This window comes from Cimex lectularius, unplaced genomic scaffold (assembly GCF_000648675.2).
Source record: "Cimex lectularius strain Harlan isolate CLEC.00 unplaced genomic scaffold, Clec_2.1 scaffold416, whole genome shotgun sequence".
NCBI classification, from domain to species: Eukaryota; Metazoa; Arthropoda; class Insecta; order Hemiptera; family Cimicidae; genus Cimex; species Cimex lectularius.
In genome coordinates, this window is record NW_019393219.1 from 102,668 (window position 1) to 129,177 (window position 26,510).

A 26,510-nucleotide genomic window follows, 5' to 3' on the forward strand; every position below is an offset into this window, starting at 1 on the left:
TCAGACAGAAGGACAAAAAGAAAATGAAGGAACAATGGAATTCACTCACTGGACATAAACAATCCAAGAATCTTTTAACCAATTTTGGTAAGAAAGAAATCACAGAATGTGTCAAAGGAAGTAGGAACAGACTGCGCATCCTAACAGGTTCCTAACAAGACACTGCAGATTAAATGGTCACTTAAAGAAAATTGGAACAATCTAAGATGGCACATGCAGATTCTGCAAGGAGGCAGAAGAGTAACAAACACATTTACTTACAAACTGCGGAGCTACATTAGCCCGCAGGAGGAAATGTTTTGGGATGTATAATGTTACCATAGAAGAGCTTCAACCACTGAAACCGGGCCTATTAATCAAGTTTCTTGATGAAATAGGACTCACCGATGTGTTTTAGGCAGAGAACGGGGGATACAATAGCTCTTAAAGGGCGCAGTATACCATGAAAAATTACATCTACATCTACAACCGGCATGTATCGGCTGATGTCAGACAAAATTTCCATGTGTATTTTTAGTTTTAAAGTTTATTATTAAATCCTTTAGTGTTAAAGAGAACAACCCCCATTATTCAAGTGAACATGCTTGATGCTGATTTGGGAATAGTCGCCTTAGAATTCTATGTTTCTTTAGTAATTGAAAACCTGATGCGGACGTGCGATACCAATCGATATAAGTAAAGATCGAGTTTTTTTTAGATACCGAGTACTTTTGGTATCGAATATTGTCATTCGAAACAAGTACTTTATCGAATACGTTTTGTAATATCGGAAAATATACTCAAATCGATTTTTCTTTGAATGTTCAAGTAATATTGAATTGTTTTTTACTGTTCGAATTACCTCTCATCAAACTGGGAATGTGTCAACAAAGTTAATCTAGGTTTCGAATTGGTAGGTGGTAACTCATAATTCTTTCCCGCGTCGCACCTTGCACTTTCAATTTCAGTGATTTCTTATAAAATGCTTTTGTCTTCAAGTATCTAAAAACTGTTCGCCTTCCTACTGATAGGTATATACCAAAACATGTCTCCTCTCAAAAGTAAGGCTTGCGGTTATTTTACTAAGAACACTGAATCGTCGGCTTCTTGTAAACTATGCGGGAATACGTCTAATCTTTTCAAACATTTTCCGTTGATCAATTTTTTTCAAAACTCGTTAAAGATAAAATTGAAATATCCATTTTGTTGAAATATGTTGACAGCTTTTCCTTGTTCTTACATACGTGCCCACTGAATGAAAAAATACACTTAAAAATATGAAAAAACTGCAAATTTCTGTATATTTAAACGCGTGAGCGTATTTAACCCACAAATCGATGGTAAGTAAGTTGATCATTTATGAATAAAAGACAAAGTATTTATTAAGTACTCGTTAGTAACGAATAATTTCTGGGGATACTTGAGTAGTATCGAATATATTTTTCGGTACTAGTATCGAGTACTGGTATCTAATATTTGCTGGTATCTCACGTCACTACGTCAAGAGACTAGGCTATTCCCTCGAAGCCTCCTGATGACTTTTTTAGAGCTCACCCTTACATTACGGACAGCTTGGAGTTGACTACCTTGAAGTAGCCGTTAAATGACGGTTCCCAAGAACGCTAAGAGTAATAAAACGGTCGTCTCTACCCGTCGACATCGTGGATTGGCTATGTAACAGAACGATATCTTCTTGACTTAAGACCATTAAATCATCTTAGATATGAATCCTCTTGTAAAGAAAAATCAATAGAAATTTTAATTACTTCAAAACTTAAAATATTGCTTTATGAAACCAAGTTTGTCCACATTTTCAATAAGAGCATTCATTTTTCTTGGGGCCTTCAAATATTCGAAGCGGCCTGAAAGTTCGTCTCAGAATGCCTTGCATCCATACCTAATAGTGGATACTGCAGGTTATAAGAAATTAAATTTTTACCGTTCGTGGTCCGATTGACCAAATAACAAATTTTTCAATTCATTAACCTTTATATAAGGCATTGATTGAGATAAAGCGTCAGTGTCACGAGCGGGATTCGAACCCAGGACCCTCGGATAAATACGCCGCTTCTCTATCACTTGAACAATCGTGACTTCGATCCACTCGGACACCAACTTCCTATCTCTAATGAATTTAAGAAGTAAAATAATGTATAACTTTACGAAAGCTCTCCGTGGCCATTTCATTTGTCGCCGACAATCGAATAAATTACACGACATTTGAAAAATGCCCAAAAGGAGGGAAAATTCTTAAGGTGGGGTTGAGATGGTAGAGGAGCGGCGTATTTATCCGAGGGTCGGGGGTTCCAATCCCGCTCGTGATACTGAATTTTTTATCTCAACCAATGTCTTATATAAAGATTAATTAATGGATAAGAAATTAATTTAAAACTATCACTTTTTCATGTTGTGTCGGTAGTGCGCTATTACATATTTACAGTGTCGGGTAAATATTTTTTTCTCATACCTGGTACCTGATTTACTGGCTTAAATGTGAGGAGATTTTTTGTGAGGAAATGTCTGATTATGATATAAACTGGAATTCTTTCCTGCTTACATAGGTGCCAGTTCTGCAGTATAAAGTCTCTTTTTGTTCTGTAACGTCAGTTTAGAATGTCTGTCTAGTGGAAACAAAATATACAAGGAAATAAACGAAATTCTTTAGAAACTTCATTTTATATGAATTTATTTTAGAACAAAACATTATCTAATCCTCTTAGTCTAGTTAATAATTTAAAAAATCCTATATTTTCTATAGTATTTTATTTTATTATATCGTAAGAGAAAAATCAGTTATTGATACATGAAAGGAAAACAATTAATAATTAGCTATAATGCAAAAAAATAATAAAATAAACTAAAGAGTGGAAAGATATTTCTACAAATAAAATAGAAAAACCAGTGCAAAATTCGTAATTAATTAAATGATCATCAGACAAAGCTGTTAGGAAAGAACGAACCAATGCCGACACTGATTTATGCATAAGATGGTAAAATTATATAATAATATGTAATATAATAATTACATTATATATTATAATTATATAAGAACGAATTAATACCGACACTGATTTATGTATAAGATGGTAAAATTATATAATAATATGTAATTTAATNACAATTTTTTTTGGCCCCTGGTTTTCACCATTACAAAGTACTATATATAACAATTATATAATAAATAAATAACGTTTGAAAAAAAACCTTTGTCACCGCAATACATTGCTAGCCTGTATAATACGGGCGACAAGTGACGTTAAAAAAATGGGGCAAAAAAGAAAACAAGTTGGGTAAAACTATCTGATTGTCGCAGGACCAAGTCTATCCGTTATCTGGGGAATTGTCAATCCCACGCTCGGGGATGTAGGCTTCTCGTTATCTTATCCGGACCCTCTTACACATTGCAAAGTCAATCTTTTACGGTGAAATATACGGATTTGATTCTGACGGGGGTTTCGACACGATAAATAATTTGTTTTTGTTTTTTTAGGGAAATACGAAAATTCACACAACCTTACAATTTTGTGTAATCTGATATAAAATACCACTCACTTTCACAATTTAACAGTTTGCCTAATAATCAACGATATTTTGTTCCTTGGATTAAATGATATATATACATGGCTTAAATATTAAGCGTACAGTTAGTAAAATAATTATAATCAATATACTATTATGTATAATAAAAATGTAATCAATCGAATTTATTTCGAGTTATATCTCAAAATTTATCAAGTATTTGATATTTCTAAATGTTTTAATGTTTTTATAGGTTTACTTATATTTCACCTGACATGTTTTTGTTACTGTGTGTGTTACAATAATATACAATACTAAAAATTTGGCGTCCTAATAAAACTGTCAAAAAAAAGAAAAAAAAAAGGAAATTTAGTAAATACAATTACACCTATATTCTATTCATCGCAATAATCATTGAACAAATCTGTCCCTATTACAACATTAAGTTTTTTATGTGTTTTAATGCAAATGCGTTTAGTGACCGTTAGTTAATGATTATTTGGAGAGAGTGAGATGCGGTCTGGTGTGACGTAGGTTTTAGAAAAACATTTTCTTTGTCGTGCCGACGTGTCGAACTTTATTGACATCATCTTTTTTTCACATCCTACATGTACTTGTAAAATGTAAACAATGTTTATAGATCCTCGTCCCCTGAAGATGATCTCAATAAAGATCGAAACGTTGGCACGAAAAAGAAAATGTTTTTCTAAAACCTGCGTCACACCAGACCGCATCTCACTCTCTCTAAATAATTATGTGTTTTAAGTTTTTATGTGTTTATCAAAACGACTTTTTTTATGTTTACAACATAAAATGCGAGCTTGATTTTTTTCTAGTGAAGATTTGATCTTTCTTTATTTATTGTTAAAATGATTACCATTATTTCATTTTATTTTATTTTTAATTTCTGATCCTTGGTGCTAAGTCATATTCCTTAGATTTTTAAATACTGATACCTCTCCATGTTACTTCTGTTATCAAGTCTTGCTAACCTCGCTATACATGTCTGTTAGGGATTTTTCCATGTTTACTGTAGGGTCTGTGCATTTCTGTCAAGTAAAGCCGCATTTACATTATGAATTGCATGTATCTTTGAACCCCCACCATTGGAGGAATAATTCTATGCTGTTTATTATTGTTCCGGCCAGACTTTGTGATCGTCGGCCCTTTTTCTGTTCAATTGGTTGTATTTTGAAAAGTGAACACTTGAAGGAACTGTTGTCACTCCTTGGCTTTATGATTTTTTTAAGTGTTAAATGTGTTATGTTTGTATTTTTTTGGAGTATGTCCATTTTTTTAGTTACGATTATTTTGTTATAGGAAGATGGTCATCTATGTGTGCTATTTTTTATATTATTTTTACCGATTCCGACGGTCTTTTTTTTTTGGTTAAATTGTTTTTAAGTTTTATCTAGCAGTCAAGGTCTCTAAAAGCTAAAAATGTTTTGCATCATTTAAAGAACGTTTGTAAAAATTACGGTGTAATTATCAGTTATGAATTATATCTGTCAATTTATGATGTTTGGTTTTAATTGTGTAATCACATTTTGTAAAAATTTAACCTACAATTAAATTTTTGAACTTGTTCTTTTAGAAAAATGATAATGTTTATAACTAACATTAATAAATTAAAAACACTAACTGAGCATTTTTAACGATCTTAGATTGCATTTTTATAGAAATGTTCTAGTATAATTTAATGTAAGCCCAGTTAATTATTAACCTCATAATACTTACACAATTACTTGTCTCAATCATCATTTATAATGAATACAAGCCAAGATTTGGAAAATAAAATCATAAGTAAAGATGAAAACATATTTATAATAAATAATAAATGTAATCGACATACCTGTTTGAATTCTTTCCTGAAGTTGTCATTGAGCCAGGCATAGAGTATTGGATTGTAGCATGTCGACGACATAGCGATAGCGTGGCCGAGAAAGAAACACAGATTGTAGTACTGCCAGAGGCCAGTGGGAATATGTATGTCGTTGAGGAGGTTGATAAGGTTGAGGGGAAGCCAAGAGACACCGAAGATCGTCACCATGGCAATGAGCATCCTGTTCGTCCGCCTTTTCCTCTCACGATCGGCTTCTTCTTTCCTGCTCGTCTTCGCTCCGGGTTTACTCCGAGCCCTGTCGTTCAGTTTGACCGAGACTCGGACGTAGCAGAACGAGATGACCAGGAATGGAATGACGAACTGGAGTATCATTGTCATGCCTCCGAACGTCTGCAAGCATAAAAATCAAACCGTCAACAAACAAAACAAAACAAAAATATCATCGAAGTAGTTTTGCCCTCAATTAGAAAACTCGGAGAATAAAGGAACAAAATGGGAAACTGTATCTCTCTTCCCAACTCCCGAGATATACCCTTGAGCCCTCAGCCCAAGAGGGGATTACTCAGCAACAGGGGATTATGCTAAGATGTTGAAGCAACCAATCCCTTTCCACCCTGTTCCATGAAATCCGTTGTATCCGGCCAGAAATCAACTGGACAAATTGAAAAATGCTATCGAAATACGCTGCAGGTCGATTTTGTTTGTTCGTGACAACTTGGCATTTACGCCAGAAACGAAGTTTTGAAAACAAAGTCTTTCCACGAGATACCCTAATTCACGAAAGACGTCTGATTGTCGATCGTTAAACGGGATTCTTCGGCCAAATGGGAGTATTTACACAACCAGTTTACGACAGGCTTATACTTAAACATTTTTAAAACAAAATATATTCTCTTTAAACAGAAAATTACTATTCCTAAACAAAACCGTTTAATTTAACGTCGAATTATATCGTAAATTAAGCAATGTACACACAATCTATATAGAAGTAAACAGACATTATATGAAAAAGAAAAAGAAAGAAAGATAGATAGATAGATAGACAGATAGAGAGAGAGGGAGAGAGAGTGAGTAGTGGGAAGGGAATAGAAGAAGAGAGTAAAGTAAATGTGTGGTTAGAAGGAGAAAGTGAGAGTGATAGAGTGAGAAAGAGAGAGAGTGTGTAAGAGAGAGTGGGAGTGAAAGAGAGAGTGAGAGTGTGAGAAAGAGAGAGAGAGAGAAAGAGAGAGAGAGATAGAGTGAGAGAGAGAAGAGAGTGAGTGAGAGTTAAAAATAGGTCAGAAAAGTAGAAAGAACGAGAGAGGGAGTACATGGTGAGAGAGAGAGAATGAAAGATTGAGAGATAGATAGATATGGAAAATGTGAGAGAAATAGAGATAGAGAGCAAGAGAGATAGGATTTTGTGAATTTAATAAAGATCGTATGTGTGAGTGAGGAATTAATAGAAAATGAGGGGAAAAGATAAAAAGTGTAGGAGTAATGTATGATAAAAACGTCAGAGGTAACGGAACTTATTATGAGAAGAAAAATTCACGAGTTTATTGAAAAATGTATGAGAAAGGCCTTAAATTTACGTCATGCTTATCCAATATTATTAACATTATATTAACTATGATAAACATCAACATTGAATGAGAAGACGTTTTTTAATTAGCTGATTCACCGTTTCTGTAGATCTGTTAACGTTTTTTCCGCAGTACCGAAATATGATGAAATTTCTATTATTGTGTTTTTAGCTCATAGATCGCTAAAACATGACTTAAACAAATTGAAAAAGAAACTAATTAATGGAGGAACTAGAAGGAGGGAGAAAGAAAAAACGAACGAATTCAATAATTTTTAATGTAATAAATTCATTCTACTGTAGCCAAAGTACGATACATTATCTATCAATTCATATTAGTGGTATGACCTTTACCGATTACCCCCCCTCCCAATCACTACATCATCCTGTCATCATCATTTAATAATTCCTTCGGTTTCTGATACCAAAATATTCTGGCATTAACGTCAGCAGGGCTGCAACATGATGTATTTATTTGCCATGTAAATTATTTTTATTTTAACAGACAAGGATTAAGATACAGTATGTTTTCTTCATTTTGTTATTTAACAGTCCTAAAAATTGGATTAAGTAAAGTTAGAAAGTTTTACTTTTTTAAATTTAGTTTTCCTACAAGTCTTTTATGTAACTTTTATTAAATCGAATTAATTGTTTAATAATAACAATATTACAATTATTAATGTTATTAATTGAGCCGTCAGTTTTTAAGTGGTTTCTTATTTCAACAAAGACCTATGAATTTTGAATTTAACAGTTTGGCTTAATGCGATGCGGCCCCTCATACTTCACGGACGTCCGCCAGGTCCAGGAAATATTCATTAAAGTGAAATGGCAAGGGAATATTTATTACATAAATTATCAAACCTGAGGGAGTCGCAAGACCCGTGAATATTTCAATTAATGGTTGTTTTGAACCCTGAAATCCCACTACGCTCTAAAAGAGAAAAACAACGTAAATAATGAGTAAACATCCCTTCGAGGATATTTAGATCATATTAACACCTAAACTTTTGTCCATTCTATTTTAGTCCAAGTATGAAAAATTATTCCAGGATATTATGGAGTTTGCCAAATTGTGACTTGAGAGGCCCTGAGGTTATTTTGAGTTTAAAGGACAGTGAGTGATTTTCTTCTTCTTTTAAACAGTTCAATGGTTCCGGTAAAATTACGTCGTCAGTTTGAGCATACACACCCAGAACCCCGGGAGAAACTAACTTATATTTTTATGAGGAAGCGCACAGAACTAGCTGTTCGTTAAATCTTCATTAAAACTCATCTAAAAAGTGTTAATGAAAACTAACTAAAAGCGTCATACTTGATAAGTTATCGGGTAGCACAGCTCACACCATGGCTGAAAACCTCATAATACCGTGTGCTAACCTTGCATCGTTGACGAAAAAGCAGTAATACTTACATACTCAGGATGTTTCGAGGAGGATCTTCTTTTGTGCAAACCTTAATCTGCGAATGCAACAGACACCAAAATATTACGTCTATTGAACCATTTTTTTTTTTCAAATAAACAAAATTCCATGGTCTAATGACATTGACGTGTGCACAGATGGTGAAAAAGCTAAGACTGATCGAATGATCGGCTTAATTACAAAAATAAAAGATAAATCGAACGATTCCAGCAGCAGTTGTTGTGTTCTCCTCAGACAAGCTTTAAACATAAAACAAATACCAGTTTCTTTTAAGAAAGTTTTGGATGAGTCTGTTCAAATTACTAATTATATCGCGGCCATTAAAGTTAGGACTTTTCACAATAATATGTGACGATATGAGAATCATTCATCATTCCTTGCTTCTTTACACATGAGTGAGTGGCTGCCTCGTGGGAAAGCAGTTTTACGATTATAGGAATTCTGAAGTCTTATCTCGGTTGATGTACAATGTTAAATTGGCAACCTTTTTCGAGATAAAAAATGGCGATAGTGCTGGAGTATTTATCAGATATTTTATTGAAAATGAATGAGATGAGTCTTTTTTTGCAAAGCAAGAGTATCACAACTTTTGATGTTAATAACAAAGTTCGCGTCTTTAAAAGAAAAATCCAGTTTTGTGTTGAATCTGTAGAAGGAAGAGGTAAAGGGTTTTCCTGTGTTAAATGATCTTTTAAAAGAAACCAAACTGTAGCTTACGAACAGCACGTTGATTGCTGCAGTATGTGAACACTTTCAAAGTAAGGAGATGTCCTTTGAGCACTACTTCCCAGCAGAACGAGATCAATGCTGCACGGCAATGAATGGGTGGTCAAACCCATGGGTGGTTTCCTTTTACGACAAAGCGAACCAGTCTATTTTCAAATGAATACGAATGTTTGACAGGACATTATTTCAGACTCCATGTTGAAATGTACACTATTCCATAATTAACCTCTCGGCTCCGTATAGAAAACAAAAAATTTCAACACTTCTTTGAACAAGTAAAGCTTTTACCTCTTTCATTTGCCCCAACTTGCCTCTACCAATCAGGATTTTCCATCTATGGCATTTGTTCCACCGAAAGTAAATAGTGAAACTGTCTAGATGCTGAACCCGACATTTGGCTGTAGCTCTAGCAAAAATTATACCCAAATTATCCAAATTATGCAGGCTAAACCAACTCACTTTTCACTATAATTTATTAATCATTAATGTTAAAATTATTTTTTAATTTGGCTCGAATTTGAACTACCTATGATTCTGTTCTGTCCAATTTGATTTTGGTGTTCCGGATTTTGTAAATAAAATTAATTGTGTCAATCTTGTTGTGTGGACATCAGTTTGTGTTCAAATTGATATTCCACTTCATCACCTAATTAAGAATGGTCTGCTTAATTTATAAAACTTTAGTTGACTACATACTATACTATAAGTAGCTAACTTTATATATTTCTCTGCGAGAGAGGGGTCCGCCTTCGATTTTGTTCTGTGAAAAGTGTCTGCTGGCTAAAAAGTTTAGGAAGCCTTTCTATATATAATGATATGGGAACAAAATATGTTCATTAAGTTTTATAGGTTAATTTCGAAGTAAAATTTTACCTTTAGAGAAATTTAGCACTCTTTTTTCCATAAAATGTAGGATATAAAAATGAAAAGATGTTTGGTGGTTTGACATTAGAAAAATGTGAACTATTTATTTGTTTGTTCCATATAGAACCATATATTTTGCATTTACATATTACCTGTTCGGTTTATTTGCACATTTCTGCAGAAACACTCTATTTTTCTTAAAACATACATACTTTTTTCAAAGCGTTTTACAAAATGAAATTTAATTTAATAAATTTTATTATCCGTCAAACGTTTCCCAGCAGTGGACAATTTATGATAAATTGAAATCGTCGTAGATCATTGAAAGTGCCAGACCGGAAATTCAACCGAGATTCAAGTACATAACACATGAGTTTCGGGCCCCAAGCTAACGCCATATAAATCGTTCTGTAACTTGAAGTAAACCACATACATTTGCATCAGCTAAATTGTTCAAGAATTGCAATTTGTTTGGAATAGCAACACAGGAGAAATTAAATATATAACTGTATGTGACTCTGGAGTTCGACTAAAATCCATTTGGGAAACATATATGCACCCTCTTTTACGATCATGTATATACATAAAACTTTCATTGCGGGCTTCCAGCTCCCTGGAAACTAGATTTGTTTATTATAAAACCCAAGGACAATTTATTTATCAAAACAATTATTAAAGGTTTACACTATCATATTTCAGTTACTGTAACATACTTAACAACACAAAAAATATTTAATAATTACCTTTGGTTGTGGTTTTACCAAACAAAAGCAATACGAAACACTCTCTCAATACAATTATTTTATCGGCAATATGGAATTATTAACACTAATCCGTCTTATTTAAAATTGTTGGTTAATTTCAGATAAAATTTCTAAATCTTCTTTTTAATAGTAAAGTAAAAACGTTATTTATAACCATTTACTTTAGACGTTTCGTGAATTTACACCCATTATCAATCTAAATTATTTATAAAAATACATAAGCATAACATTGATATTCATATGTTCCAACAATGTATTAAAAGCTTACCTTAAATAGTATTATAATAATAATTTCCTATGTCCATATTGTATTTAAAAATGTATGACAATCTTGATTCTGTAATTTAAGTTTATTTTTATACTTGTTTGTACTATTTTTAAGGAATATTTAAAAGAAAAAGAATAAACAATTAATTCCTGACAGGCCGCATTCCAATACAGTATACAAGGTAAATTTTTAATAAATTGATGTAAAATATGTGTATTAATGTCAGGCTTATGTAATTTTATAAATAATCTAGATTCCTGATGATGGGTGTAAAATTCCCTTAACAACCAAAGTAAAAGTTAATAAATAATTTATTTACGTTATTTTTTAAAAAACACAAGGAAATTTTACCTGAGATTAACCAACAAATTTTGTTAAAAAGTACTATAATCAGGAATGTTTTGTTTAGTTCAACGTAAAATCACATAAACGGCGCATTGGGCCAACACTTTGAAAATACTAGAGGGAGTTGCGGGTTTAGCCTACTCAGATTAGTTTTAACGATTTGGCGTACAAAGATTTTTGATTAATTAAATATTTTGCGAACTGATAAATTTGTAATCATTATTATGAATACTCATTGTCTTAAATAACATAACCCACTAACGAATCTGATGGTGAAAAATAAATAGCGGGAACGAAGAATGGAAGGGCATAACGTTATGTTTTGTGCAATTGAGATTAATCAGTAGAAAAGTTAATAAAGAAAGTAAACAAAGCATTATTTACTGTCTATATTGACTACGAGAGCTCCTAATAACTAGAGACGTGCGATACCCGAAAATATTCGATACCACTACTCGATCGCAAGATATATTCGATACCACTCACATAGAGACAGAAATTATTCGATCCTAATGAGTACTTATTCGATTATTCATAAATGATCAACTTACTATTGTGAACTTTTGTTAAAATACGGTCATGCGTTAAAATAATCAAGAAATTGCATTTTTTTTTCATTTGTAAGTATGTTTTCATATAGTGGGTACGTTGGTCGCTAAGAACAAGGAAGAGCTGCCAACACTTTTCAGCATAATTGATATTTTAATTTTATCGTTATCGAATTTTGAGAAAATAGATCAACGGGTGTTTGGTTTTCAAATGTTTGAAAAGGTAAGACGTTTTCTCACTGTATTCCCCAGAGTTTACTAGGTGCCAATGATTCAGTTTTCTTAGTAAAATAACCTCATGCCTTACCTTTGGGAGGAGACATGATTAGGTATGTATTAACGGAAATCGAACACATTTTAGCGGCTTGAAGACAAAAACATTTTATAAAAAATTACTGAAATTGTAAGTGCGAGGTGCGATGCGGGAAAGAATTATGAGTTACCACAATTTTCAGCAGGTTACCAACCAATAATTAAAAATCTAGATTAACTTTGTTGACACATTCCAAGTTTGATGAGAGGTAATTCGAACGGTAAAAAACAATTCAATATTACTTGAACACTCAAAGAAAAATCGATTTGAGTATATTTTCCGATACTACAAAACGTATTCGATAAAGTACTTGTTTCGAATGACAATATTCGATACCAAAAGTACTCGGTATCGAAAGAAAATATTCAATACTTTACTTATATCAATTGGTATCGAGCATCACTATTGTAACAAATGTCGAAAGATAAAGGATTTAATAATAAACTTTAAATCTAAAAATACACATGGAAATTTTGTCTGACATCAACCAAGAAATTTGTATAAAAAAACTAAAATCAGTAACATAAGTTAGTTTTGTTTATTTCAACATAAAACCACATAAACGGCGCATCGGGCCAACACTTTGAAAATACTAGGGGGAGTTCCGGGTTAAGCCTGTTCACTTTAGTTTTAACGATTTGGCGTACAAAGATTTTTAATTAATTAAACATTTTGATAATTGATAAACTTGTATTCATTATTATGAATAATCATTGTCTTAAATAACATAACCACCTGACGAATCTGATGGTGAAGAATAAGTAGCGAGACGGCAGTATGGAATGCCATAATGCTACGTTTTGTGCAAATCAAAACGAAAGTTCATAAAGAAAGTAAACATAACATTATTTACTGTTTATATTGATTACGATAGCTCGTAATTGCCTGTAACGATGTAGAAAGGTAAAGGATTTAATTATAAACTTTAAAGCGTTGTTAAATTTTATGATTTTAAAATAAATAATGTATTTACTTTATTATTAAAAAAATTCATGGAAATTTTGTCTGACATCAACCAACAAATTTGTATAAAAAAACTATAATCAGTAACATAAGAGTGTTTTGTTTAGTTCAACGTAAAATCACATAAAACGCGCATTGGACCAACACTTTGAAAATACTAGGGGGAGTTGCGGGTTTAGCCTATTCAGGTTAGTTTTAATGATTTTAGGTAGAACGATATTTTTATTAATTAAATACTTTGATAATAGATAAACTTGTACTCGTTCTTATGAATAATCAGTGTCTTAAATAACATAATCTTAAACTCAGCTAAGCTGCCGGGTTTTTGGCCAAGCCGGGCAAGCCCCTGATCCTGAAAAACAAGTAAACCGACAAGAGGGCCCAAGTTTTCCCAAGGATTGAAGGGCGTAATGCTACTTTTTATATAAATTAGATTAATCAGTACAAAAGTTAATAAAGAAAGTAAACAACATTATTTACTGTTTATATTCACTACGCTAGCTCTTAATTAACTGTAACTAATGTAGAAAGATAATGGATTTAATTTTAAACTAAATAAATTTAGTTGTGTGTTAATTTTCTTCATCAATGCACAAATATGATAATATTTTATAATTTTTTGGCAATTAAACAATAATATAATACGATTTTTGATATTGTTGCTTGAAAAATAACTATAAAAATGTTTCCAGCCACATAAGCGATGGGAAAGGTGAAAAAAACAAGAAAATAAATGGGGTGTGAAAAAGAAAACGGGACGCCTGTCCGTGACCTGTTTTTATTCGCCGACCTTAAAACTAACGAATCACAAATACGGATCTGTGAACACTGAATTGTGCTTGCCTATGAATAATTCAATACTCCATTTTGTTTTAATTTATTTTCCGCAATTATTAGTATAAAAATTTTGTTAATATAAACTATTTTTTATTTAACTATATTTCGCCGCAGTTGATGAAATTAAATGAAATAAAGCTATCTTTACGACTCCAAATGGGTAAAAAATCCGTCTGGTTGATAGCGCTTTGGTTTAAAAAATAAATTTCAAAATTTTAGCATCTGATATTCTGCTAAATCAACAAATTCATATAAATGGAGATAGGTAGGTAGGCAGAAAGTTACAGAATAAAAAGAAGAAAATTATTTTATTAAGAAATAAAATATATAGAAGAGATAATAAATATAGTGTTTACATAAATTTTATTTACATAACTGGATAATGGGTTTAGACTGTCACACGCCATATCGTTCTCAAATAATCCTTGGTGGTCGGTATTCTGATTTTGATAGTCGGTTAAAGTTCCTTTTAGAGATGTCGATTTGGGTTACTGAAGGAAATATTGTTCATACATCCTGGCGACTGATAAATCCAAGTTCACCACGAATTGTATTCTCAATAATTGTAATTTTCGAAATTAAGCATCTGAAAACACCCGAGTCATGTATCCATGTCATAAACGAGTCGTTCATTTTCTAAGCCATAACTTTGTTATTATCCTACCAATTTAAAATCTGATTGCGCCATCATTCCAGCGTGAAAAATCCTTTCAAAATGGACATAAAACGTATACGTTCTCATTGCAAATTTCCTGCTGTGAAGAACCCGACAGTAAATATTAAAAAAAGGGGTAACAATTTAAAACTAGATTAAAAATAAGAAATCCGTATTTCTTGGTTTTTCGTCAACGTTATCTGTTCAAGAAAAATTCAGCCGGTTATCAAATAAGGAAACTTTGTGCACAGGGGGCGTTTAACTTCTGTTTATCCCTATATTTTTCTATTGGGGGGGTTGTTAAAAACTATGAAAGACGTAAATTTTTATTTTATCACTAGTTTACCATGAATCGAAAAGTTGTTATTTAAGTCTTCAGGTTAATGAAACACATATAGATATATATCTAATTCAAATTGTTAGATATTCATCATTAAATTTTGACGCTGAACAGAACGGGTTTTATTTTGGAGCAGCCATTATCAATTTATTCGCTAAAACCTGAAACCTAGAACAACAATTTTGGTCCACTTTCTCCAACAGCAGTATCATTTTATGATGTTCGAGAAATTTTTATGATTTGCTCAGAAAGTTGTAGAACGTAAAAACTAAACTTTAGTGTGTTGTTTTTCAAGATGTGTTGACCATGTACATGTCACACTTTATGACACTACAATATTTTTTGAGGATTATTCATGAACGTCGAAGGACAAGAAATCAGTTTTTATTTACATTTTATTTGTCCAACAATAATTTCTGTACGCTTGTAATAGTGAACCGAAATCTGGACCGATGTTATTTCAGGAAATTGTTGTGAAACGTTTCTTTCAGTACCATTTGCAATTAAGTTACTATCAATTAAAATGATAAATAAATCAATTTGGTCTTAGCTGAAAAAGTTGGAAATGTTTTGATCCTCCAAAAAATAATATTTTAAAATAGTTTTTTTTGCAAATAACATGAAAATAGTTGCTCTAAATTGAAAACCCGAAGTACTTTTACTTAATTTGCAAAACTGCAGGTGCATCAAGAAGTTCCCCTTAGTTACTGGAAATATTTTATCGACCACTTACTTCATTTTTTAACATCAAATAAGTATATTTTAAATAACAAAAATAAGTGCATAAGGAAACTCGACCGACGGCTAATGCCAGTATCAATAAGAGCTTTTACGAAATGTAAAGTTAATGTATGGACACTTGTGTAAATAAAGCATTTATTCATTCAAATTGAAAACCGTTTGCACCGTTGAATTTAGTGTCGAATATCTTTAACCAAATGTACATTACTGACTAGTTTCCTATTTGAAATAGATAAGACATAGAGGTAGTTTGGCATACAATCACTCGCTTCACTCAGTAACAAAACTAAAAACTATTTAAATTATCAGTGGGCATTTACAGAACGAATCTATTTTTAAAATCAATTCAGAACAACAAATTTTAAGTGACTATGTCAGTACTCATAAAAAGAAAATAGATTTGTTATATAATATGATCAATGAAACTTCTTTAGCGCATAAAGAACATATTATCGAAAAACGGAATGAAAACAAAATAAATATACCGAACGAAGTTTTTGTGAAAGTCAAGCAAAAACAAAGAATAAATACAAAAAGGAAAAAATAAAATCCATAAATAAGAATCTAAAAACTGCCGAAATCATCCCAAGTCAACACAACACACTAGACAAAATACAAATATCAAACATTAAAGAACCAAGAAAATTAACAAATTCTCGCGGCATTCCAGGTTCTTCCCACTCCTTTTCTGGACCACAACCAGATGAATCAACATAGTTTATATTACAAACGGCATTGGCATAATTCCTGTAAATCTTGGATTGGCAAAGTTGGAAATTTCAGAACATACATTTATTCATTATTGTAGACTAAGAGAATTGTTTAATCAATTAGAGTATTTAGAAGAATTTTAGAACCATGTATCTAAGATTGTATACTCGAATAATATTTTGTTAAATAGTAAAAATCTAGATTATATAACTGATAGTAGTAGCAAAACAAGACATATTGTAAATACTTTAAAATTAATTAATCATACTAAAAATGTAATTGCAGAAAAGTTAGAAATCGTTTTTGTAGAAAATAAGAATAATGCTAAAATAAAAAGAGGTTTATTTAATGGTGTAGGATCTATTTTAAAGATGTTAACTATTTTCTTAAATAAAACGCATGGTCATAAAATAGAAATAATAAGTTTAAATAATAATTGTAAACAAACTAAATTGTATCTTTGTTCATACGAACAAATCAGTCATAAAGACAATCCGTGCGACAAGGCCATACTTCTTTCTGTGGATCCATCGAACTGTACGTACACAGAACTCGTCGTAACCGACAATCACCTGACTTGGATACCTGAGCTCAACCAGTACTCAAGGCTATATTTCATAATAAAGAACCTATTCGTATAAGCCGCCAGGATGGGACTACAGTAAAAGGACTAAAAGGAGTATTTTTACTGAACATCAACGGCAGTAAAGTGGTCTACAGGAACAGAGAATTATACCACTCGCCAATCATGAGGACTTCCTACATTTCAACGTCCATGAGTTATTGGTCATAACCTCAGGTTATGGAGTCTTCACATGGTATCGCAAGCGGAGACAACCCTTGGCCATTGCAACCCCTATCAATCAGCCAGCCCCGGTAGTTTCATTTGTGAATGGAGGAGTTACACCTGCACAAAACCCTTAGTTCACCGACAGATGATGTTGCGTCTGTACAGATTCAAAGAACGTTTGTAAGCAAAAACCAGACAAATTAGATTAATCATATTCGTGAACAGAAAAGGTTCTTCTCAAATTGTAAGTTGTGCTTAACTAATAAAGTTTTTTAAACATACTGCCGTTTAGTCAACACATGTAACATATATATATATNTTGTCACAATTAACTAGTAATTGTTTCTAAGGAAGGGATGGGCCCAACCCAGACTTGTCTAGGTCCCAGTGGAAATCCCTCCATCGATCAGATAATAATCACTTGAAATTTGCCAGGTACATTTTTTTTTAATCTTTTTATTTTTTTTAAATAAAATTGATCTTTTTTTGATGTAATGAAAAAAGTGTAACTTTTAAACAAGAGGAAAAAACAAAATTAAATAAAATGTATAAAAATAACAATTTAACCCACTGGTTTTTATTTTTGATCTTAAGATTAGTTTGTAATTAAAATTTAATGACAGTTGAAGGAATAATATTTTGTTTTACTCACAGGACCCATTCTTAAACGGAGCGTCTTACTCGGGCGGAGGTCTTTCTCTCACACTGGCTTAAATCCGAAAGTGAGTAAACAAAACACCATCAAGGATTGTCTCAAGCAGTGTGACATATATGTATAAATAAATATACATAATATATATGTAATATATATATATATATACGTGGAGAGAGAGAGAGAGAGAGAGAGAGAGAGAGAGAGAGAGAGAGAGAAAGAAAGAGAGAAACAGACAGACAGACAGAGAGACAGAGAGAGAGTGAGAGAGAGAAAAAGAGAGAGAAAGAGAGAGAGAAAGAGAGTGAAAGAGAGAGAGAGAGAGAAAGAGAGGGAGAGTGAGAGAGAGAGGTGGAGCGACAGAAGCAGAAGTTAAACTCACCCTGTAAAAGTTAAGTCAAAGAAAAGAACCCAGGCTAAGAATAATGAATATAATTTTTCACTAAGGATGGTTTGTTGAAAGAAGCCCCCTGAAATTTAAGGATTCTGAAGGAGCAACTCATCTAGTGAAATCGCGAGAAATGTAGGATTTCGTTTGAATTTAACTCCATTCTTTCTGGGTTCACTAGGAAGAGAAATGACGTTGTAAAACGTGGAAACGTCTCGGGGATAGAGAAAATTACGGGTTCGTCGACCCCGTTTAATCCTTGTCTTTCCATTAATTGGGGCAGCCAGTGCATGTTTTTGAAAGGGCCCGTTCGTTTCAATTTGTAAAGCCCGTAAGCATTTCTTTGAGACATGACAAAAATTTCTCCCATAGAACTATTCCTCGCTACCCTACGGCATTGATGGTTTAATATAAACAGCGCCGGACCATGTAGCCACAGAACATTCTGCAGTATAAATATACAATATTTTCTTACGAAAAATAACCCGAAGGAGCAAATTCATAAGGGCCTTACTGCATATAAATGGGTGATTAAAACATACGGAATGAAAATCGGGATTAATGCACAAAAGTGGCAACACATGGATGAACTGTCTACCAATTTCTAAAAATGTATTGCTCCTTAAGGCAAGGCAAAATGTAAAATAATTACTTTAGGTTTGCTACATAAACCAACACTTCAATTTGGTTGTTTACTATATTTGTTGTCCCTTTTTTAAAGGTTCTGTTTGATTTTTAAGTTTATTTTTTTGTGCTCTTTCATTAGGTTAGCATTGGGATTTACAACTTCAGTATTATTTTTCTTTCTTTTATGTCTGAGTTTAGTGTAGATGGTCCAATTTGTCTCGTTTGGTTGTTATTCTCCCTTTTTCATGTGTTTTGTTTCATTATTCTTTCTTTTTCGGCTTTTTTTATTTAGACAAAATTGGGAAATAAATTTTGCTCAGGACAAACAATTAAATTACCAAAGTAACCCCATTCTTATTTTTTACAGTCACCACTTTTTTCATTTAGCAAAAAATTTCTGCATTTTTGTTCAATTTAATAAAAGGAATCGTATACCGCTAGGAAGCTTATTTCAGGACGAAGTTGTGAAATTTTCCAAGTTCTGCCGTGAATTTTTCTAATGGGGTTCCTAATTTAGTGCTTTTTTCAAATTTTAAATTTGGCAGTTTTTGAAAGATTTAGTGTTAGTTTCTTTCCCAAAAAGTATGTTGGATGTTTTAGAAGAGTCGAATTTTTTCGAGCAAGTAACAAATCACCCTGTGGAATAGAATATAATAAAAATACTATATTATTTTTTTAAAAAATTGTTTTCACCAGTAAAACTTATTTATATCCAAAGTATATACAAGTATATATCAAACAAGGATTTTCTTATATTTATAATTTCTTATACATAGTGACTTGAAAGCAAAAAAATATTACAGAAAAAATGAATATAAATGAATAATAAAAAGGTAAATAAGGACAAACCTTATGGCGAATATTATCAAAGGGAAGCATAACGATTAAATGACTTGCTGCGGCTTAATCTGACTGGCTATGAACAAATCGTACCTGGAGGTCCATGATTGCCAGGCATGGTTAGGGATTATGGGGTTTCTGAGCCGTCCAATAGTTTAATTAGCTTCTTATGATAGGGTAAACCTGTCAAAATATAATTTACGAATCACCACCAAGATAGTGGATTCAGCAATATAATAGAGAACATTCTTTTCCACATGTTAGCTGCAGAGCATACACATCGCGCTAACCCGCTGCTGCGATGCAGAAAGTTCATGTACAGGACTTCAACTCTGCATTAAATCAGCCATCTAAGGTCCTTCGTTGGCAATCCCTCAAAACTACCTTTACTTAAATTAAACTCAGCTAGTATAAACTTATTAGGCCAATTCTAAACATTCGTAACGGTGCTGGCTGGAGATCCGCGGTAAGAGATTTTAGAAAAACTACTTCTCTTATTACAGAACTACCCTCTGTCTTGTTTTCTAGCACTCCAGCCGATTTTATGCCTGAATGGAAGGTCTAAAAAGCTATTCTTTTCAACTAAGGAACGCCATTGTAGAAAAGTGAAACATTCGAGTTGATAATCTCAGTGGCTGTGATTTTGGTAAATCTTAATTCGCGTAGGAAGCAGGTTTGGGGACGTACGGAAAAGTTGAACAGCGCAAAAGATCTTTTCCTAGCGCGAAAGTAATCGTCATCGAACCACGCCTGATTCTGATAATTTTTAATAAATGAGTTTAAATTGACATCAGGAAGGCTGAGCGGATTTCTTAGGTTAACACCTCCTTCAGCTTTGATTTGTAAATCTGTTTATCCTTTTCTTCCAATCAAAGTCGTGGGAGCAAAGGGTAGGTGGTTTCAAGCTCCGATTCGGTAGTAATCGAACGAACAATAGGCATATGATCAGAAATAATTTCGGGGCAACAAAGAAATGTTTGTTTATGTTTTTTAACTTCCCCAGAAACACACCATAAATAAATGTCCGAGCTTTCCTGATGTCCTACGAAAGTACAATATCCTTCGAGATCTTTTGGGGACCGCCCATTTAATATGATCAAATCCTTTTCCTCACAAAATTCCAAAAACTGTCTACCACGTGTAAAATCACCCCGTATTTATTCAATCTACTTCCCTCTCCATCTTCTCTCTTTTCTCTCTCATCACTAGACATTTGTGCATTAGTTCTAACATGAATGTATTGTTTACACCGTTATTTGCCAGGAGGAATGTTGAATGTTCTTAGTCGAAAGTCGTCCGTTTTCGCTTTGATTTATGCTGGCTTGGAATGATTAACACTTTGTTTTCCAAACTTTGTTTCAGGCACAAATACAAAAGTTGTTTTCGTCAGACAAAACCGTGCGTTTCCCCTCCAGCCAGGCTCCTGTTATTGCTAACAGATAAGATAAGCAGATTTGCTTATGAAAGTAAATGGCTGAAATGTAGCATGATTTAAACCCTAGCATTGTTTAAACAAAAAAGTTCACATTTTTCGTAACGTTTCATTCATGATTTTATTTAACAAAAAGTTGGTATATTCTATAATTGAATTAAAATCATTAATAAAATTAAAGAAACGTTGGTTGTGTTTTTTTTTCAACAAAGTTTAATTGGCAAAGTTCCTGACCTTTTACTCAATTATTAGGAAAGTGAAAAAGTGTCAATTATAAAGATAAAACAGTCGCAAATTAATTGAATCACTTAACTAACTTTCAACGTTTTTTATAATTTCAGGGAAAATATATGAATATCAATACCACAATGGGTAAATAATTGGGTAAACTTTTTTCCTGAACATTTGTTATTAATTCATGGCACAAATATTATTAAAATGTTAATTATTAGTTGTCATTAGCATGCTTTACAGTCGACCAACCTCGATAATAAGTAATAAACAGCCTACATTTATTATTTTTGCTTAAAATCAAATAAATTTATTATAACTTCTTAACACATTTTGTTATATTGCTTGGCTTGGTATTTTTTTAATTATAAAATCAACGAATATGAATATCAGTCAATAAAGCAGACTAGTACTTTACGTAATATGTCCTTGCGTATGTATTTATAAATTGTCGAAAATTTAACATCATAAATTTCAAAATTATTTTCTTTTTATTTTATTTAGTTTTATATTAAAACCTACCAGAAATGTAGCAAAAATTGAAATTAATTTACACAAGGGAAACAGGCAAGCTGCCAAAGGACAAAGAAGAACAATTGGTAGAAGCCTTATTGTCTTTCCTATTCCCCATAGGACCTTGTGTGTGCGCAATCAGCACTTTCATATTCGCATGTCATTTTATTGAGAAAATCCTTTGGCAAATAGCAATTTGACGTATTTTCCCGGTGAAAAGGTCTAGGGTTGAAGAAATCCGGGAAATATAACTTATTGGATTGGCACTACATGAAAAAAAAAATCGAAGGCTAATGGTAGGACCTATTCATTTACAACCGATTGTCACGCCCATAGCCCCGATGATTTTTCACCGTTCGAGTTGATTTCCTCGCAGGCAATCCATCCAGAAAAAAATAGAAAACAGGAGAATTATTGAACAGGCCACTATAAATTTCGACTACTTGTAAGACATCAAGACCAGATGTATGACGAAAAATAGTCAGAAATTTATTTCAACAGTTGTCAAGAGCTCTAGAAAAGTGTTGGTGTAAATTTCTAACCAGAACATTTATATTATTGAATATTTGTCAACCCTCAGGATATATACATGTATTTTTATATAAGTAGTATATATAACTGTGACATAAAAAGGCAAGTGTGACTATAATGTGATAATGTAGAGTAATGTATACCACAAAGACATACACCTTCTGCACGAATAAAGGAACCGACGGCTATACCGTTTATCGCCCTGTTATGTTCTTCTTAGAAGCAAGCTGTAATTCATTTGAGATGTACGACGGTAAATACAACACCGAGGAAAGTGCGAGGACAAGGGAGGAACTTAAAATAACAGCACTTAGTTTCCTAGTTTCAAGAAATACGGGTAGACTGATATTCTACTTTTCTAAGAACCACATAAAACATACAACTCGTTTATCTGGTTGTGGATCTGCGTGTGTGGAGAGTTCGACAAAAATTAGGAAAGTGCTAGCGACAGAAAAGATTTTTTAAGTTTGTGTAATGATGATTTATGCGTTTGCGTTGAATTTTTCTTGAATTATATATTTCCTTTTATATGTAAATAAATGAGCGTTTATGTTTTATTTGGTATGTTTTCTTATATATTTTTTATGTTTTATATATTTATGAAAGAATATGTAATTATGTTTTACATAAAAATACATACAACTAGAGATTGTATAAGTTTTTGTGCATCCGAAAGTAAAATATAGATTTGCATAAACAATAAAATAATAATTAAAAAATTGTATGCTCTTTTTTTTGCTTAAATACTTCCTAGTGGATATATAAAATTATAATTACCGTTATTAGTGCCAATGCAATTTTAATAAGAGATATTATTCTACACTTTGATTTTAAACTTGTTAGACATTAGTGTGATCTTTAAATTAAAGTTCATTAGAATTCCTTTTATTTAAATTGAAATGGAGGGTACAAATTGATTATTCCATTAGGGAGAAATATATTCCAAGAATTATTTAAGAAAAAAGAAAAATTGATTTATCCGTTCACTTTTACGTTTTTTGTTTCCCGGTGAATTTAATTTATTTTCGAGCATTAGGTTGAAGAATTTAATTTATTTCTTTATTGATTAGATAAACAAATAGATGAAGGTGACTTTTTAATTCCAACTTAATTTTGTATAGTTTTCTTTAAATTAAAAGAAACCAGCACATAAATATACTGAACGATTCTTTGTTAATAATGAGCATTTGTTCATGTGGTACTCGCAGCTTGTTTCTAGTTTGTTCTAGTAGAACAAGACAAAATCTCAAAAAAATAGATTTGATTTGATTGGCTGTCGTTTTACAATTGGAACGACACCTGGGTTGAATGGAAATTTTTTTGGTGATACTAGTTCGAAAAATATTAGACACTTGTTAACGTTTTCTTGCCAACAAATCTTAGGAATCAAAAAAATAAATAAATAGTGGAAGTAATTTTTTAAATTTTATTTTTCTTGGTACAAAAAGTGTACTTGCATCTATAGATCCAAGTAATTAGTAATGAAAGCAATTTAACAAAATGTTTTTCAATTTAGTTTTCTGGGTTAATTATGTATGAATTTCATAATTAATACATATCACTCGATTTGGTTTACATCTTAATTCTAGCAATACTGTGTATTCAAACAAATGAGTGAAGAAAATATGTTTGTCTTTTAGTATGAACAATTAATAATAATTAACAAGATTGAATAGACTTGTTATTATTCCATGGACATATTGTTATAAGTTCCAAATAAACGTCCCTCGTTTCTTAATTAAGTTTATTAAAAATTAATTTTATCTTGCATAAATATTTCCCTCAGGAAAAGCAATTTAACAAAATGTTTTTCAATATAGTTTTCTGGGTTAATTATGTATGAATTTCATAATTAATACATATCACTCGATTTGGTTTACAGCTTAATTCTAGCAATACTGTATATTCAATCAAATGAGTGAAGAAAATATGTTTGTCTTTTAGTATGAACAATTAATAATAATTAACAAGATTGAATAGGCTTGTTATTATTCCACGGACATATTGTTATAAGTTCCAAATAAACGTCCCTCGTTTCTTAATTAAGTTTATTAAAAATTAATTTTATCTTGCATAAATATTTCCCTCAGGGAAAGTCGTGACGTTGGAATATAATTTCTAAGAAGTTGGGCTTATTCTTTTGAGACGAGTACGAACGGAATTTATGTAATAATCTTTTCCATTCAGTGTATAGTATAGAGGCTAATTTCACATATAATTTCAAAGCTTTAGATGTTATAGTTTTATTTTTTATAATTATTGTTTGTATATTTTCAACTGTCACGGTCTTTACAATTAATGAATTGGGCTTTGTACATTCCCAAAGCAAGTTTGCCTCATTTTCACTCAATGTCATCTTAAAGTACTCTTAAAGGTAATACAGGTAAATAGATTGCTGGCAGGGTTTACGAGTGATTGCCCTCTTGCTGCAAGTGATAGGAACCTAATATGGAAACATATTTATGAAAGGTATTGGTTGAGATAAAAAAAGTCACGATGGCTCCAGTGGTAGAGCAGCGGCGTATTTAGCCGAAGGTCGTGAGTTCAAATCCCGCTTGTGACGCTGACTTTTTTATCTCAGCCAATACCTTTCATAAATATTAATTGTTTGAAAAAATTTAATTGGCCAATCGGACCACGAACTGTAATGGATTTATTAATGTGAAAACTTTTAACTAACAATAAGAAAGTTTTACTTAGCCAGTTTATTATTTTATTATTAAGAAGATAGAATGTTTGAACGGTAAACATATTTTTGAAATTAGTTCTTTCATGGTAGCAGATTCCTTAAATGAACGATTGAAGAATATTATTTTTTTTTCTATTTTTTTATGACGCCCTAAAGCGCAATATACACTATAATTCTTGCACAATTTCTCTGCATGTAGTTCTATTAACGTTTGTATTGTATTTAGACAGTATTTGTAAGTCAAAAATGATTGTAATCACAAAATTGCAAGTCGACTTGCAGTAACTTCATTATATTAGCGGCAAAATACACTAGTTTAAGATGCAAAGTTCCCGGAAAAAAGTGCAGCTACTACTTTAGTGGTTATTATTAAGGAATAATAAAAAAAGAACCCAAAAGAGTGGGCAGTTGACGGAATTTTAAGGCGTTAAAACGTGGACTTCATTATCGCTTAATAAGTGAGTTCAGAACGGAAGCCCCTACGCAATTCAAATTTTTTGTCCGAATGTCTGGAGCCAATTATATGCTATTTGTGCCAATATTGAACCATAATTCCGGAAATTGTTATTATAACGCAATCAGCTTAATTATTTATTCACGACAACACACGTTTTTCTCACCCTTGTCGAAAACAGTGAAAACTTTTAACAAAAACTTCCAACATTATTGTTATCGGACAATAAGAGCAGATGGTTGCTACAGTATCAAAATAACTTTGAACACGTGCAAGTTTGGATAGACGCATGCGAAAATCAACTTATGCAAGATTCATTGCTATTGTACACATTAAATTTATACATAAACATTATACATAAATTTATACATTTTTCACTTCAAAGAAGCCGACGCCTTACACAAAACTGTCTTTTATATACCGACTTCCATCCCCACCCCTTCAAAACCAAACATATATAAACATAAAACAGCAAAATCTCACTGGCACTCTCCCGCAAAGATGGCACAATTACACAGAAAACAAACACTGAGTGAGTAGAAATACTTTGTTTGAATATAAAATATATTTTGCATTGTATAAATTCACTTTTCCACATCCTAAATGTATTTGTTAAATGTAAACATTGTTTGTAAATCCCAGGCCCTGAAGATGATCTCAATAGAAGATCGAAACGTTGGCACGATAAAGAAAATGTTTTTCTGAAACCTACATTACACCCGACCGCATCTCACGATATCTGAATAACTATCGATTAACGGTCACTAATCTCTACACATTTATACATAAAGTTCACTAATTTCGTGGTCCGCTTGACCAATTAATATATTAAAATTAATTAAGTTTTTAGTTGAGATGAAAAAAAGTTAATGGCACGAGCGGGATTCGAACCCACGATCTTCGGCTAGATACGCCACTGCTCTACCACCTGAGCTATGGTGACCTCGATCCACTCGGAC

General features: G+C 32.2%; 1 protein-coding gene across 1 annotated transcript in view; it reads right to left on the minus strand.

Annotated features, from left to right (window-relative positions):
- The window catches only part of LOC106672984 (prolactin-releasing peptide receptor-like), a 99,655-nt gene that overhangs the window by 56,341 nt on the left and 16,804 nt on the right, over window positions 1–26,510 (minus strand). Inside the window, exon 3 of the mRNA XM_024229930.1 lies at window positions 5,351–5,731. Within this exon, the coding sequence (XP_024085698.1) occupies window positions 5,351–5,731 (381 nt within the window). The remainder of the gene's footprint in view (window positions 1–5,350; window positions 5,732–26,510) is intronic.